Raw genomic sequence first — 17,107 nt, 5'->3', positions numbered from 1 at the left:
GAGCCAAATAAAATAAGAAGGGTCTAAGTTCGAATCAAATACTTCGTAACCTCAAATTGTTCATGAGTTTTGACTCATTCCCATCCGTAATTGGGGTTCAAGCATAATGAATTGAAGTTTGGACCATATATTCGAAATGTTATAATTTAGATATTGCCACTCAATTCATCCGATTTCTTACATGTTAAGAAGTTTTTGGTTCACTCAATTAAATTAAAGTTTTATACTCACACTGAAATCCCGAATCATATGCACCAAGCAAAAAGCTTAATTACAGAGATTATAATCCAATGAAAATTGTTGGCACCACGCAAATGTGGACCGAAACATCAAAAAAAAATGTACATGGAAGATGAACAAAAGCTTAAGTTAATAAACATATAACAATTAACTGTGCAGACAAATGGACACTGATTTATTTCCAGGACATTTTTTTTCCGTAAAACAGATAGCTTTTCTTCACATCTATCTCCTATGACTGAAACTTCATAAGTTACAAATCTACAAGGCTTTTGACATCAAATTCCTGATTCGATTCCTCTAGAAATTCACAGCTCTAGTGCGTTGGCTCTCTACATGAACAGAACTTCTTCAATTTCGCACGCACACTCCACAATTAAGAGTCGCAGGATTCACAAAATCTCATATTTCAAGCATATGAGCTTCAGACACTGCAACATTTCTGATAAATGGAAAATGTTGATCCGGAACTTTTCAAGAAACTTCCAAGAATGCTTCTAAAATCAGCAATCAATTTCCTTCGCCAATATACAATGAAGCAATCGATATATCCCAACAATACAAGGAACCCATGAGATATCAACCGTGACCTATCAGCTAGCTCCATTACAATCCACTAAATCTGAAAGTCAACCTGCATGTAACATAACAAATGAGGGGAAAGTCAGGCAGACAGGAGCTAATCGCAAGCATATGACTACTTGTGAAGGGAAAGTCTCAGTTAATCTTTTCTACTCCCATTCAGGGCATTCACAATGTTTGTCCAAGTTGAATTTTAATAATGTATAGGAAAGTGATAAAGAACTAACAGAATAGATTTCAGTGAAGCACATCAAGGGAAATATAGAAAGTTAAAGCAATCAAATAGTAGAATTTGTGGACATTTTTTTTTTTCAATTTAAGACAAAAATTTGAGAATAACAACAGCAAAAGACAGTTCCTCAGATGATTTGTTCAGGCCTAATCAGGAAGCACAGCCGCCTATGATCATTCATTCTCTCCATTCTCACTAATGTAATTAACACATAAAACATGTTTTAAAATGACCTCATCATAAATGACAAGAAAATTGGAATCAGCTACAACTACAAGCGCTACTGCATTAAACTTGAAGCAGCAACAACATACAGGCGAGAATCACACAGCACCAACTATGACACCTAATAATTTATTTGAAGTTGAATTAAGAGAGGCAAATCTTCCGAAAATACACACCTGGGCTGGCTTTGGGTAAAGTCACCTTCCCTGCATTACACGATAATTAAGTACCAGATCATCAGATTTTTTCCAGACATAAGCTCGTACAGTCGCCAAACTCATTTCAGGAGATAACACCTGAAAATTACACAGGATAAAAAATAAAAAATAAAAAAAAATAAAATAAAAATAAAAAAAAGTGATTAGATTAAATAGCAAATCAGGTTTTGCCAAACGCTTATAGATCTGAGATATAGTGGTTGGGAAAATCTATCTCTTTCTCTCTCTCTCTAGCAGATCTTAGGTCTTTGTTACAAACTCAACTCAACACTTACTCCCATGTGTGTCGAGTCAACACACGACACCTGCCAAAGTAGATGGCGAAGTAACATAGGACAAGAGCATACCCCTACAGATTCTTTTCCTTACATCAAAATAAGAGTTCAATTCATCTTTAAACAGGTTAAATTTAAGACAGAAATGTAGAGCTATAATTTACTTCAGTTGTAACACACCTGGTCATTGCACAATATTTCAATTGCAGGCTTTATTCGCTGCCAAGGTCTCAACCCCGAGCGGAGAGACCCATCTACTACATTTGTTGAATGCTGCAAGGGTCCTCCAACCGGAGCAAATGTAGCATCCCCAGTCACACCTCCCTCCATTGACTTGTCAAGAACCATCTTTTCAACGACATAATTGATAACCTACAAAATAAAATTGATAAAAACAGATCCAAATCATAAGACAGATTGCTTAATCTTCAAGAAAACTCATTCAGCAAACCATATCCTGGTACATGTTAAATATGGAAAGATAAAAATGCACAAGGCTGGTGGATCAGCTGTTTCCTTGGACATATAGGGAATCTTCTAAGATATACATATCAAAAGGGAAATTACTGTCTACAATAAGACTACTGACTATTGAACCCTGTTGTAGGCAAGGGTATGTTATGGTCAAGAAGTTCATTGCCAATCTCTCCAGCACAAAAACTCCATAACCACCACAGGCCACAGCTGGCCTTGATTAAAGTTGAATATCTAAAGAGTTAAAGAGATCGCACAAGTGCATGATAAACAATGGAAATGTTACTTCTCTCTGTTTTGTTCATTAACGGAAATTTTTTTTAACTTCAATTACGAATACATGATTCACAATCTAATTAGAACTTCGAAGTACTCCCTTCCAAAAAAAGGCAAAAAGAAGCTTGCTCCACCGATAATATTTTATTAAGTGATAAATTTAAGGAGCTCAAATAAAATTTTTAAATCTCATATTAACTAATACTAAAACAGAGTATGCTCACATCACCACTGCCTACATGTCGCTCTCTTAATAAAAGATTTCCCGCCTAAATGCAAAGATGACGTCATTTATTATTATTATTTTTTTTATATATATATTTGTGGAGCTATTATATTTAACATGTTTAAACTTTAAATATTGGGAACTTCCACATTACAACTAAAACCTATCAATTTATCTTAGGAAATTAAAATAATTTTAAATGGCATACTAATAGATCACCTCCTACACTGAAATATGTATTAGTTGACGTTGAATCATACTATATCATAATTTTGATAAAAATCTAAAATTTTAAAATTACTTATTTTTTTGTACAAGGTTTTATAAACGTGCATCACATGGGTTCTAACCTAGTTCATCTAATAATCTAATGTTAGAATCAACACTTCACAATGACTAAATTCCTTTACACAGAATTTGTAGCGGAAGAGTTACTATTGTTAGCGGGATAAAAAAAAAGTCAGCAGAAAAACTAATAGGTCTACCACTAAACATAACACATACATAAATTCATAACACACACTGGATGCTACAATTGACAAGACCTTGACTAAAAAAGCTGTAATACTGACCTTATGTATTCTTAAAATTCGAGGAGCACTCAACTTCCCTTGGGTCAAAATTTGGATAGTAGAGCCTTCATATGGATGCAAGTAAAAGCTACACCTGCAGATATATAGCCAAATGTATCACCATCTCTCCATAAGTAAGCTCAAATGGAACCATTTAGCAACTAAATACTCCAAAGTGCACTTTGACTAATTCAGACAAGCAAACAACAAATGCCAAAGAGAACCAAATAAAAAGTAGTCTTCTAGCTATAGTAAATATGGTTTCATAAATAGATATCTCTTTGTGATGCTATATAGGAAATGAGGAAATCAAATCTCATTTCAATGAACAAATGCAAGGGACAGCAATAAAGTGTACTGCAAATAGAAGGCATGTATCAAATAACCTCTCCACCATAAAATAAGTGCTTAATCTGCTGTTTTGTGAGATACAATAATAAATTAATGATCAACGACTTCCATCTTTTTGAAAAAAAAAATTAAAGACAACAAAATTTCTTGAATTATCCCTCTAAACAAATTTCCAAAATTATACAACATGTCACCGTCTAGGAAGGCCAATTGTAATTCATATTTTTTCACTGTCCTGTTCTTAGTATCTTCATTATAATACAAATTACTAAGGTTGGACACCTATCAAAGCAGAAGTAAGAATGGATCATATAATCTCATATTCTGTGATTATGTGATTATAATTCATTCAATAAATTGATCAAGCTGAAGTCAAACTGATATAAGAGAATGCCAAAGTAACCAGAGTTCTGATGCATATAAATTGTACTAGGTGAATCACCAAGTAGCTTAAGACTAATGATTCCGCGAGCACTACATGCATTAACAAGCAAAAAGGTAGCGGGAATTTACTTGGTATTCTCTCTGGGAGGTAGTCGATTGTTCAAAACACAATCCATAACCCACCAGGGAAGATCCTTTTCATCTTCAGTGCCATCCAAATCAGTTATCTTTTTCCTCCATATGCCCCCTTGAGATCCCTCAGTAATAATGGATGGAGGATAAACAGCAGAAAACTCAAATGGAGGATATATCATTGAATCATTTTCTGCACTACCATCAACCTCAATCCGTGAATGGGTCATACTTCTGGCAGAGATATCTTTCACTGATTGAACTTCACCATTTGCTGACGATTGAGATCCTAATCTTTGTTTTCTTTTTGCCAACCAATGAGCTAACAGGCCCTTAAGTGTTTCTCGAGCAAGGTTAACCTGCAAAATGCCAAAATCCAATTTTCAGTAGTCGGCACCAATGACATACGGTGACCATATTTAAATAAAGTGAGTGACCATATATTTCTTTCATGAAACAGCTGGTTATTCACCCCTCAAACGAGCAGTGTTTATATCAGTAATTAATGCTTTCCAACGCGGATAATCAATCCCCCAATGCTTCTAAAAAAAGCTGTCTCTAAGAAAAATAGAAGGTTTTGAACCCACACATTCTAACCCCAGTAAGAACAGAAAGGATCTACTTTCTACCCTGTTGCCATTGCTAGAACAGCAACTAAGTGCTCAGGGTAGCTATAATAGACTAAAGCATCACAAAACATGTGAAACATAATTGGCTGTAACAGCCATAGGCCCATAACAGCCACTGACATACGGTGACCATATTTAAATAAAGTGAGTGACCATATATTTCTTTCATGAAAAAGCTGGTTATTCATCCCTCAAACGAGCAGTGTTTATATCAGTAATTAATGCTTTCCAACGCGGATAATCAATCCCCCAATGCTTCTAAAAAAAGCAGTCTCTAAGAAAAATAGAAGGTTTTGAACCCACACATTCTAACCCCAGTAAGAACAGAAAGGATCTACTTTCTACCCTGTTGCCATTGCTAGAACAGCAACTAAGTGCTCAGGGTAGCTATAATAGACTAAAGCATCACAAAATATGTGAAACATAATTGGCTGTAACAGCCATAGGCCCATAAAAGCCACTACATACATTGTTGTCAAACTATTCCTCAGAAACCACAACATAGCATTGATTGAATCACTGCAACATCTATTACAGGATGTAATTTAGCAGAGCAACTCTTACAAGCCATTACTATTGTCATTATGCTACAATAATTCGTACACAATATACCCTCAAAAAATAGTAACGAAAGACAAAAACCATACAATAATAAATCAAAAATGAGTCAAATAAGAATTATATAATTTGTTTGCAATTACTGGAACAAGGAGTCATTCGGAAATTATAAACCTCCAATCACCTTGTGAATTCCATAATTTGCTCCGTTCTCTTTTAGACACAACATTTTGACTTTCAAGCGTAACGTTTTGAAAGCTTGCCATGATATACAATAGCATATAATACAAACAGATCAATTGTGGAAAACAAAAATGAAATTTACCTTATCATCCTCAGGTTTCCCAGCAATTTGTAGATCAGCAGAATACATCTCTGCTGAAAAGCATTGTGGTGTATCCAAATGAATCGACAAACTACCAAGCCTGGTATCCACAGTAAACCATGCAGGAATGCTCACCTAAGGAACCAAAAAACATTATTTGGAGAGAAGTAAGCACAAATGGAATAAAGATCTAGTGAAACATTTGATTTCTTACCATTTCAAATAGCTCCTTCTTTTTCTCGTCAAAAGATACCTGTATTAATAATCAACCAAAAACAAAGTATAGAACAGTTGGTAATCCAAGAATGACTAGCAATAAAACAAAAGGAAAAAAAAAAAAACAAAAAATAGCATTGGCCATATCTCTCAACAACTAAATCAGTTCATCACTCAAAAAAAAATGAAGAACCCAAGTAACTCAGCAAGCACATCAAAGTATCACAGATAACATAATTAAAATTAACTCGCATAACCTCGCCATAATCTTCAATCACAGTGCCCCTTGTGATCTCCCATAACTTCACAGAGCCGGCTGTATCCTGCCGTTAAGAAAGATGGATATAATGATATACTATTCTGCTCTCTGAGGCATCATTTAATGAGTAATTGAGTAAATGCCCATCTCAAGATAAGAGGTATGATTACATATTTATATACCTTGGTAAGCACATGCCTACGATTGTTTAATATCTCATGTTGCACAATTGCTGGAACTCCAGGTACCTTAAGTGTTGGCTCCCGATATACTGGAATCTGGCATATATAAATGTTGAGATAAGTAAAAGAGGTCGTTTCATTAGAAAGAGGATCAAAAGCATATTGATTAGGAAAAAACCATTTTACCCTTAATAAAGTTTATACCTAAAAAATTACTTTATATTATATAATAAAAATTAATAATGGATTATAGTTACCTCAAATAAAGTTCAAAGTTACCCCAAATTGGTTAAAAGTCACCCTACAACTAGGCGATGTACTGTAATATTATTGTACATTGAGTGTACCCAAAAGTTATTGTATGTTCAAAGTTCAAACACCTCTATGATATCACCTAGAAAAACATGACCAAATCTATAAGCAGAGAAGCTAGAATGAATAAAAATTATCCCTCAAGTTACCGGTATAATGAATTTGCTATAGATAAGGTCAACCTCAAATGACCAACTAACACAAATGATAATCTACCACAGGTTAGCATATTACAGATGATGAGGATGAACTATTCTTAAATCATTCTTATCAATCATAACTCAGAAAGGCAGAAACTCAAACTATCAATCAGCTTTAATTACTGATTCCTATTTTCAAGATTACCTAAACAACCTTAGTTAAATGGCGTGAATTTGGTTCAGCTCATAATGATCTCTGTCCTTCTAGCCTCGGGCATACCCAGTCAATCAAGACCCATTAATAAACTTTTTCACATGGACTAGAATACATTATTCTAGCTAGTTATAATAAAGGTAAAAGGCTTCATAAACATGTGTTTATAATAACATATTATGTGAGAAATGAAGACAAGTACAAAAAGCATACAGGTGTAGATCCTTCAAGGGAAGCCCTCGCTCTTGAAAATGACAAGTTTCCAGCCAAGAAGGATCCTCCTCGTTGGAACATTTTCTGAGGATTGTGCCCTTCTGCAGGCCACCTATGAACCGAAGAATCTGTACTTGCAACCCATATGCTTTCATCATCAAGTGCCAATTGCAATATTGGGTATTCTTCTGAACAAAGCAAAATGCTTTCTCTAGTGGACAAATCTGTCAAATATAACTGTAAACAGAAAACCCTTAATATGAGAAGACTGCCTAACAAAGAATAGGTAGAAATAGCCAAAGCTTTGCCAGTCAGCACGGTTAGCAAATACTCACAGATTGGTCTCTTCCACCACTGTAGACATGGCTAAATGATGCTGTGCTGGCAAGAGCCCAGACAGAATCCGTATGAACAGCGTATGAATGGACACAACGCTGTTGACCAAGATCCCATAGTCTGTCAACATGGACAGTGAGTGATCAACAAAAACTAGGAAATAATAACTGAAGAAAGAATTTCTGAATAGTACATAACATCTTTGATTCACAAGTAAAGGCATAGGCATACTGCAAAATTTTTGAAGAACAAAGTTTTAATTTGAATTTGTAGAAAACCTAACATAGTATCAGTGATAAACTTAATATAATTGGGTAAGAGACATTCCACCTACTACAACTGGCGGTTTCATTTTTGAAGTTCCAGAAATTTTTAGAATGTCATACATTCCTAAGATCTATTAAATAGTTACTTACTTAATTGCATACTAAGTTAGGTTTTCTACAAATTCAAAATTTGAAGTTCTTTCTTGGAAATTAGTAACCCCGTATATTGCTCCAAAATTGAGACTAAGTATAAAAAAACTCTCAACTTTCACAATTTATCTATTTTTAAGATACCCCATTCCCAGAAGTTAGAATTAATTTCCATTTTGGCTTGTTCCAGAAAATTCGGCCCACTTTCATTTAATTCCAATTTTGACAAACCCCTTTACAACTGGCGGTTTCATTTTTGAAGTTCCAGAAATTTTTAGAATGTCATACATTCCTAAGATCTATTAAATAGTTACTTACTTAATTGCATACTAAGTTAGGTTTTCTACAAATTCAAAATTTGAAGTTCTTTCTTGGAAATTAGTAACCCCGTATATTGCTCCAAAATTGAGACTAAGTATAAAAAAACTCTCAACTTTCACAATTTATCTATTTTTAAGATACCCCATTCCCAGAAGTTAGAATTAATTTCCATTTTGGCTTGTTCCAGAAAATTCGGCCCACTTTCATTTAATTCCAATTTTGACAAACCCCTTTTAATACCTCCTTACCCCTCTTACCCACACTTCTTACAAATTACCACACACTCTCTCTTTATCCACCTTTTTCCTATTACTACATCTTACTTTATCCACCTTTTTCTTACACCCACTCACTAGTTTCAAATTTTCCTATAAACAAGAATATACACGATAGAGTCACACTTTCAGAAACAAACAGAGTATTTGAATAAGAGAGAGAGAGAGAGTATTTCAAGCATACACCCATTCTAGTTAGTAGTTACTAGTCTTATTAAAATTGAATTTTTGACTGATGAGGGATGCAACAGTGGGTGGTATAGTGGTAATGGGGAAGGTATGACAATGTAATGGACTAATGGAAGTGAAGGGTAGCGAATATAAGGAGAGAGGTTATGAGATCATCGAAGTGACCAATTACCAATTTCAGTTCCCCTTGACCCGTTAAAAGCTACTTTTAGGGGCAAGAGCTATCTAAGGTGCGTCATAGTAGTCCTGGCATTCTTGCTAGGGCCACTAAAGAAGATGGATTTTCAATATTGGGGAAATAATCTTGGCATCTTAACTGCCACAATTTAGGTGCATAAAAAAATTTAGAATAACACTTGCACAGTTTAATACACAAGAAAATTGGAAAAACACAGCAGAGAAGCATACCTGATCATAGAATCAGAAGAACCCGACAAGCAATACCTGTATAAAGAAAGGAATATATCAATATAAGCTTGGCATAGGAAAAGATGTCATTCCTTAATGGAAAAGGGAACGACGCGATCCCTTATTGAAATTTTTTGTTTATTACCACATATTTAACAAGTGACTGCGACTTACAGCCTGTTCAAGAAAAGGGGGGCCAATACAACCTTTCAAACCATATACATCAAAAGTACTACCTTTAGCCAGATTGAAGTGATTCAAATCAAGGCTTAACTAGACCACCAAGGTTTCGAGATTGATGATATGAACAAATAGACATCAACATTGATGCTATAACAGATTAAACCATGAATGAAAACATTGAACTCCAGCTAAAGGTAGCATTATATGTAAATGATTTATAAATACAGTAAGTGATAAAAGTGCCTGAATAAAATGAAGTAATTGACCAATTTTCCTACCCAAATTAAAGGCATCTCATCTCAAAATTAAAACAAGAAAATAGCAATCAAATGTCTTTTATGGTTACAGTTTAGATTTAATACAGCATGTTTTTGGCAATGATTTTATTGGTTAAACAGTAGGGGACTAGGAGTGGAGGGTATGAGACTTTCTATATTCATTTATCATCACAATAGGCACCAGCCACTGCCTAGTGTCCTAGTAAAAACAGCGATTAGTTTTGACCCCAATACAAGCTGCACAGCTTTCAGGGCATTACCAAAGCAAACTTATAACCAGAAAGGACAAAGGGTTATTTTATGTAGGCTTTTGTGAAGATACAATCTGAGAATTCAATTTTCACTATAAGATGGTCTAGCAACATCACCACAGAATTAGAAAAAATCAAGAGCCGCTCAAAACCTAACACCTTTACTCCGGCAGGGTCCAGCCAGCCCATACAAAGGCTTTTAAATAACCTAAACTCTCTAGTCATAGATTTCATCAAGGTCCCCGTAAATAAACATGAACATTCGTTATAAAAGCTCTCATGGCCACCAGAAATTGAAAACTATTGCCGAGAGCAAAATATGCTATTCCCAAAATGTCAAGCTGACGCATGCTTACAGCTTCAGAGGACATTCACACAAGATGCATACTTAAAGAGAAGCATGAAAAGTATTACCACCATGTTAAATCCAAGTGAATTAGTGAATAAAGCAGTGAGACACTTCCCAAAACAAGATTGAGATGAGAAATATGCATCAACATCCAAAATTAAACGCTGACAGAAGGGGGAAAAGGTCTCGTTTCTTATTGAAGGGGGAAATTTAAAAGGCGAGGCATCTTACAATTGGGATGAAAATTGAATAGTTCCTACAGCTAAAGTCCATCAAATTAGAAGCCAATTAAATTAAAATTTTGTTAACATGTCAAGCTAAGCATACTGGAAATGCATCATCTTAATGAGTGGGACAACCCATAACTTCTCGTTGCAATCAATAAAACTTGTTTCAACAATGAGTCATGACCCAGGATGAATCAGGTGTAGAATGCATCGACAACTACAAGCAAAATTGAAATATCTATAGCAAAAATACAGCTCCCTATCAACAGACCTGCCCGTAGAATCCAAGAGCAAAGCCCTGACATTATCAGTGTGTCCCCTCAGCTTCATGGTCTTTGAACCAGATCTTGGGTCCCAAACCCGCACCACCTGAGTACAAAAATGAAGTATTAAAAGAGAATGTGATAAATATATACCTAAATAAAACAACACAGGAAACATTAGAGTGCAGCATGTTCATACAAACAAAGCTTCCAACATGACTATTTGTCAACAGTCAAACAAGAGCATAAATTTTTTTAAAAAGATTCTTTCATGACTTAAAGCGGGTAATTACTTCGCCATATACAATTCTTCTATCCTTTTTACTCCTAGTTTAAGAGATGTAGTAAAGTGATCCTTATTATGCTTGATAAGTGAGGCATGGTAATGAGTGAACTAACATAAGCATCAGTTTACCTTTTCAGTTCCACCAGAAACAAGTATGGTCCCACTATCATTCATCGCTAATGCGTACACCGACTCCTTATGGCCTTTGGCAGCAGTAGGAATGTACCCATGATTTGGAGTAGAATGCAAAGAATTACTGGAATTGATAGTACGTAAACTTGTAATTGGTAGGTTACTCGCGCCACCATTTATTCCATTCGAAGCTTCTTCCTCTGTACTGTCATTTGACTTAGAAACTGGAGCAAGTGCAGCTTCGATATCCCAAACAAAAACCTCCCCACCGAGGCCACCAGAGGAAACAATATTGCTCTAAAAAGCATGAACACTACTAGAGAATCAGGAAATGATAACCTTGAAATACGAAATAATAATGCCAAAATTGCAAACGAGATTATACGTCATTGAGAATTAATGAAATCTAGGATAATAAAAGAATAGCATCAAGCAATCTAGCATTAAATAATTCCAAAAAATAGAAGATGATATTACATTTTTTCCAGCTGCAGCAAGACAGGTAACATAGTCTGAGTGCTGACGCAAAGTCTTCGTGCATACACCATTGGACATGCAATTCCATGTCTGCAAGCACAAGATTAAATTTCAAAACACAAACCTCATCTCAAGAAGGGAAACCAAAACATATAATAAAATAAAGAGAAGTTTGTTAAGTATGCCTAACCTTAAGAGCAGTGTCAGAAGAACAGGACACAAGAGTATGATCACCAACAAGGACAGCATCATTTACCTGCACACATCAAAATTAGATACTTGTGGAATCCGAAGGTATGTAGGAAAATAACTATAAAAAAAACCATAACCAAGGGAGGATGAATGAGAACACCACAATCCTAATTCTTTGCATTTCTACTTTTCTAGTAGGACACATTTTAAGGAATTTTGCATAATAACAGTGCAGAGAAACTCCAAGATGTAACATAAACATATAATGAATCAGAGATGAGGTACCAACAGATCCTTGCGATCAAAAAGAAATTTTTATCTTACAAGACAGGTTAGAGAAATTACCCAATCCACATGAGATTCAAAAGTAGCAGAGCAGGTAGCTACTTGGTCTGCTTCTTCATCAATAGCCCATCTCTTCAATGTTCCATCACGACTACCAGTAAACAGGTGCTCACTCCTACAAGAGCCATTTGACTTCAACACAGCCAAGCAATTTACTCCAGCTGAATGCTGAAAGGCAACAAGTAATGGAACACAATTAGAATGATAAAATACAATAAGCTTTAAAATTCACAGGGTTTTAATAAATGATAAGCATGAACAGGACATATCACAGGAGAAAAGCCATATCATTTATATTAAAAAAAAAATAGACTACATTGAAGGGAAAAAAAAACACATACGGGAAACAAACAACATAAGCCCATATAAATTCAAGCAAAAAGAATAAATGATATCCAATCACATATTGCTTGTGAAAGGTACAAGAACAGTAAAGCCCCACGTAGATGAACAAAAAAAAAAAAAAAGGGTCCTTTCAGCAATGATGTCAGGTAGTCATAAAATTTTGGTAGCTCAATCTCAATCAAATCATTCACAAAAGGGTGAACGGTGGGGGGGGGGGGGTGAGGGTGATATGGAGTTCATTAATGGCTTCTAAATAGGCAGGGAGGAGGGCAGGCCCGGCCCTTAGGCACCTAGGCGATGCAGGCTGAGCAGTGGCACAGGGCCCAAATTTGTCTGGGAAGGCTCAGGCTAATAATCTTTATAAAGTATTTGCTGAGCATAAATATAAATAGATAAGCTTTGGTTCAGTGGTTTGAAGAGACCATTCACTTAGAGAAGGTCCAAGGTCATGAGATCGACTCTAAGCCAACCTGTTTATAGATTTTTTTTTTCCCGTTTTGCTTTGCTATTTTAAATTTTAAATTATAAGGCAATTAATCAGTTTGTATTATAAAATACAAAATAAAAAAGCTATCAGTGTTATTTTTTTGAAGCAAAAACGCTATTAATTGAGTACTACTTTCTTAAAACTCTACAAAGTGCTACCTTTTGTTGTTCCTATAACTCAATGATATGTTCACTTTACCTAATACGTAGTAGCTACTATCCAAAATTCTTGCATTTATATGAGGTTCAAATTTAATTAGATGATATTTATTTCTAAATCACTAGCTTACTTTATCTAGCATTTCATTAATAAAAGAGCCCAGTTTTATTTCAATTGCACAGGGCCTCTATAATCATTGGGACGACCCTGGAGGAGGGGAGCATCTCTCATTTAGGCGATGAACATCCTTTTTTATTAGAGGCTTAAGAAACAGTAAAAAAAAAAAAAAAAAAAAAAAAAAAAAAAAAAAAAAAAAAACTTATCCGTAGAGAAGACAATGAATCCCACATTTAAAACAGGCATGGCAGAAGCTGAATTGCCAGCAATAATCCTAAAAATGTAAAGACCTACTCTATCTGAGGTAATGTTTCAATAAGTTGGCATTGCCATTCAGACAGTTGATGGTAAAAGTTTACACCACGACTGATGGTGAGGCAGAGGAGAGATGGTGTTCAGGGTAACAATTTCTTTTTATTTCTTATTAGTTCAAACAAAACCGTTTCTATTCAATATCACCTTAACACCGTCAACTCTAAAGTTGGTTTGATGGTAGTCATTTAAGGATTACTGCCAAAAGGTTATCAGGTTGAGTAATCTTATATGTATAATTCTATATGAACATGTATAGATGTATTCATATCAGGTGGCATCTCACGTGAAGCATGGGCAAGTAATTAATAGTTGGAGAGAGCCAAGTGGCAAATTGAATTAATGAGCAACACCTTTTAGTATAATGCTATGGATTCAACAAAGGAACTCATACTTATAAGCATTCCACTATTTTGGGCAACAGATTTCAGAATGTAACTTGTATTAGAGTAAACAAACAGACAATTATACCAGACAGTATCAAATCCATGACCAATACAAGTAAAGTTGCACGAGAATAACAAGGGACAAATAGAAAAATTCAATTAAAATGAAATTTAAACCTTGTATAAAGTCACAGTGATGTACACACCTTTGTGTCATCAGAAGCATTGAGGACATATGTCAATCTCTTCTCCTTACGAGGACGATTTGAACCAGATGTATTTCCTGCACTACCAACTCGATGCATCGCAAGCCCCTAAGCAATATTTTGCAGCTATGAGCTACAATATATATCTCATGAACAAAATTGTCTTATATTCGTCAAAGCTTATCAAACTCTCGACTAAGAAATAAAAGTTATGGATAAGTTCATAAACTCGGTTTAACCTTTATCAAAATAGTCATATGAAAGCACATTGCCAATACCCACCCCCTCCCCCACCTCCCACGACTGAATTTTTTTTTATAAAAAAAAAGGAATCAAACACAAATTACCATGTACACTACCTTATGCATTTATCAAAACCAGCTCTTCAACCTACATTGCTTACCCCAAAATTCCCATCATATGCATCATATTCTCTACATCTAAGTCCAAGAAACTAAAATGCAACCTTGTCCCAAAGTCCGCTCTAAGACATAGGCCATACTCAATAGCAAAAAAGTCAATCCCGACCATCAGCATCTAATTCAACTTTCTATGGTACTAAACCAATAGAACCCACACCAATTGCAAAATAGTAACCTTCTACAAAGATGCACAAAAGCCAAGTCTTAATTTTTCCCTTACTTGAAGATAATAACTTTATAAATGGTAATCGAAGAAAACAACTTTATTCTATGATTCCATTGGGGATGAATTTAAATTCGGGCGAGCGTAAGGAAAACGACTTAATCCTACAATTATATCAGGGCTGAGTTGATCAAATCAAAAAGCAAGCCCGTCCCTGAGCGAAGCCAGGGCAGGCGGGGCGGCCGCCTTGTGCCGATAGATAAAAGGTTTAATGTTCATAGTTTCTTCCTAACATTAAAGGGTTACATAAACAAAAACCTGCAAAGAATTAGCAATCAAATTGACTCAATTATCAAACTAGGCTCAAAAAAATTACGTTGAATTCTTCTCGCTTTATAATATGATTAGGAAAATTCAATCGACGCAATAGCTCGTTGTGATCTTTCATAACCTAAGTTTTATTAACGAATAGTTCAATAATCAACCTTGGAAGAACCCTAAATTGACTATACTAACAATTAAATCAACGATTAAACACTATATTGTGAAATTGATATTCGATGATTGAAAAGATAAAATACCTTACCTCAGAAGCTGCTTCAATGGAAGAGAGAAAGCTGAGAAGCTGCTTCAATGGAGAATTGAGAGTAGGCTTCAATGGAGGAGAGAGAGAAGAGAAGGATGCAGCGAGACAGCGCAAACGTGAAAAAGCTACAAACGAGGAAAAAGGAAAATCGGAAGAAAAATAATTAATGACACTCGTATTATGTCAACCGCATAGATGTCAAAAATTGACCCAACTCGATAAATTTATATCGAACTAGTATGTGTGTTAAAAATTGATCCAACTCGAAAAATACTATCTCAAACTAAACTATACATGATATGAGAAACCTATAAGAATTAAGAACCGAACATGTTTAATACTTTAATGATCGACTTGAAGAAAATTGAAACTGATTAGATAATTGTCAATTCAAAGTCGACCCGAAGTTGATTCCTAGTTTAGCTAAAATTATTTAGACTTGATGGCTTAAAAAAAATATTTAGACTTGATAAATTAAAGAATTTTTTAGAAAATAACACCACAAAATAGCCAAAATTTTGATTATAACACCATAAAATTAGAAACTTTTATTATAACACCACAAAAAACCAAAAAAATTATTTCAACACCACTTAACAGATTTTTGGACAGAATCCGTTAAGTGGGGTCCATATTGCCACATGTCACCATATTATTGGTTAAAAAAAAATTAAACCCAGCCCCACCACCACCACTGCCGGCATCCCAACCCCAGTCACAGGCACTCCTTTCTTCTCCTACCCCAGCCGCCGGCGCTCCATCCTAGCCTAGATGGGCCTACGCACAACCCTAGCCAACCACAAGCGCTCCCTTCCCTACCTACTACGGCCACCACTACGTAAAACCACCCCCTTCCCCCACCCTTGAAACGGTAAAAAAAAAGGGTGGTTTTCGGGCTTTCGGGCGTTACGGTCGTGGTTGGGATAGCGTGTTCAACTTTCAAGGCTAGGGTGTTTCAAGGTGGATGGTTTTCGTTCGTGGCTGGCTGGGATGTTTTAAGCGTCGGTTGGGCTTGGTGGATGGGCTCGGGTGAGGATGTTTCACCGGTGATGGTGGGAGAGGCTTGGTTGGGCTTGTGGCAGAGGGGCTTACGACAGAGGAGTAGGGGTGGTTTCGTCAGTCCGGGGTGGTCATCTTGGGGAGCCGACAACTGAGAATGGAGTAACGGCGGTGGAGGCTGGGAGAATCGGCGCCAGTGGTGGCTGGGGTTAGGAGTTTTGGTTTTTTTCTTTTTTTTCTTTGTTTTAATCAAATACACGTGTAAAGTGTGGTGCCCACTAACGGTTTTTTTTTATGGCGTTAGAAAGTGGTGGTGAAATCAATTTTTCTTTTGGTTTTTTTTTGTGGTGTTATGATAAAAGTTTGAAATTTTGTGGTGTTATAATCAAATTTTTGGTTATTTTGTGGTGTTATTTTCTAAAAAATTCTAATTTAAAATCTAAGCACAATCCTTTGGCCCAACTCAAACTCGAGGGCTGCCTAACTCCTAACCTTGATAAGTTTATAGAAATTATCAAGGGGTAAATTTGCAATTGCATATTAACATCAATCTTGCTCCCTTAACAGCTAGCAAATATGGACGAAAAGTCTACACTTTGTAAACTGAGGGTAACGGTGGGTATCAATACTAACTTTGCAATTTTGTTTTACTTTATTTATTATTTTATAATACAAAAGTTCTTTTTATTTTCATATTTGCCACTTGATAAGCTTAATTAGAGTTAGCAGTTAGCTTAGGGGTAAATTTGCAATTGCATAGTA

General features: G+C 35.5%; 1 protein-coding gene across 3 annotated transcripts; it reads right to left on the bottom strand.

Moving 5' to 3' along the window:
- Window positions 1-250: 250 nt before the first annotated feature.
- LOC110708504 (WD repeat-containing protein 48-like) lies at window positions 251-15,851 on the bottom strand. 3 transcript variants are annotated; one of them, XM_021886635.1, is made up of 19 exons: window positions 15,342-15,851; window positions 14,176-14,283; window positions 12,164-12,331; window positions 11,817-11,882; window positions 11,627-11,716; window positions 11,147-11,446; window positions 10,740-10,837; window positions 9,181-9,216; window positions 7,571-7,691; window positions 7,236-7,472; window positions 6,357-6,452; window positions 6,173-6,238; window positions 5,914-5,952; window positions 5,700-5,834; window positions 4,185-4,546; window positions 3,321-3,414; window positions 1,953-2,144; window positions 1,456-1,575; window positions 251-874 (listed from the first exon to the last, which is right to left on the bottom strand). In XM_021886635.1, exons 2-18 carry the CDS (start codon window positions 14,272-14,274, stop codon window positions 1,477-1,479), a joined length of 2,298 nt encoding a protein of 765 aa, XP_021742327.1. In that variant the 5' UTR covers window positions 14,275-14,283; window positions 15,342-15,851; the 3' UTR covers window positions 251-874; window positions 1,456-1,476. The 3 variants fall into 3 exon arrangements, with proteins under 3 accessions (XP_021742327.1, XP_021742326.1, XP_021742325.1); XM_021886634.1 differs by having other exon boundaries at window positions 14,176-14,308; window positions 15,347-15,851; XM_021886633.1 differs by having other exon boundaries at window positions 15,347-15,851.
- Between the last annotated feature and the right edge of the window lie 1,256 nt (window positions 15,852-17,107).

Source organism: Chenopodium quinoa, unplaced genomic scaffold (genome assembly GCF_001683475.1).
Source record: "Chenopodium quinoa cultivar QQ74 unplaced genomic scaffold, ASM168347v1, whole genome shotgun sequence".
Taxonomy (NCBI): domain Eukaryota; kingdom Viridiplantae; phylum Streptophyta; class Magnoliopsida; order Caryophyllales; family Amaranthaceae; genus Chenopodium; species Chenopodium quinoa.
The sequence above is the reverse complement of the archived record's forward strand: the minus strand, read 5'-3'. Positions and strand labels throughout refer to the sequence as shown.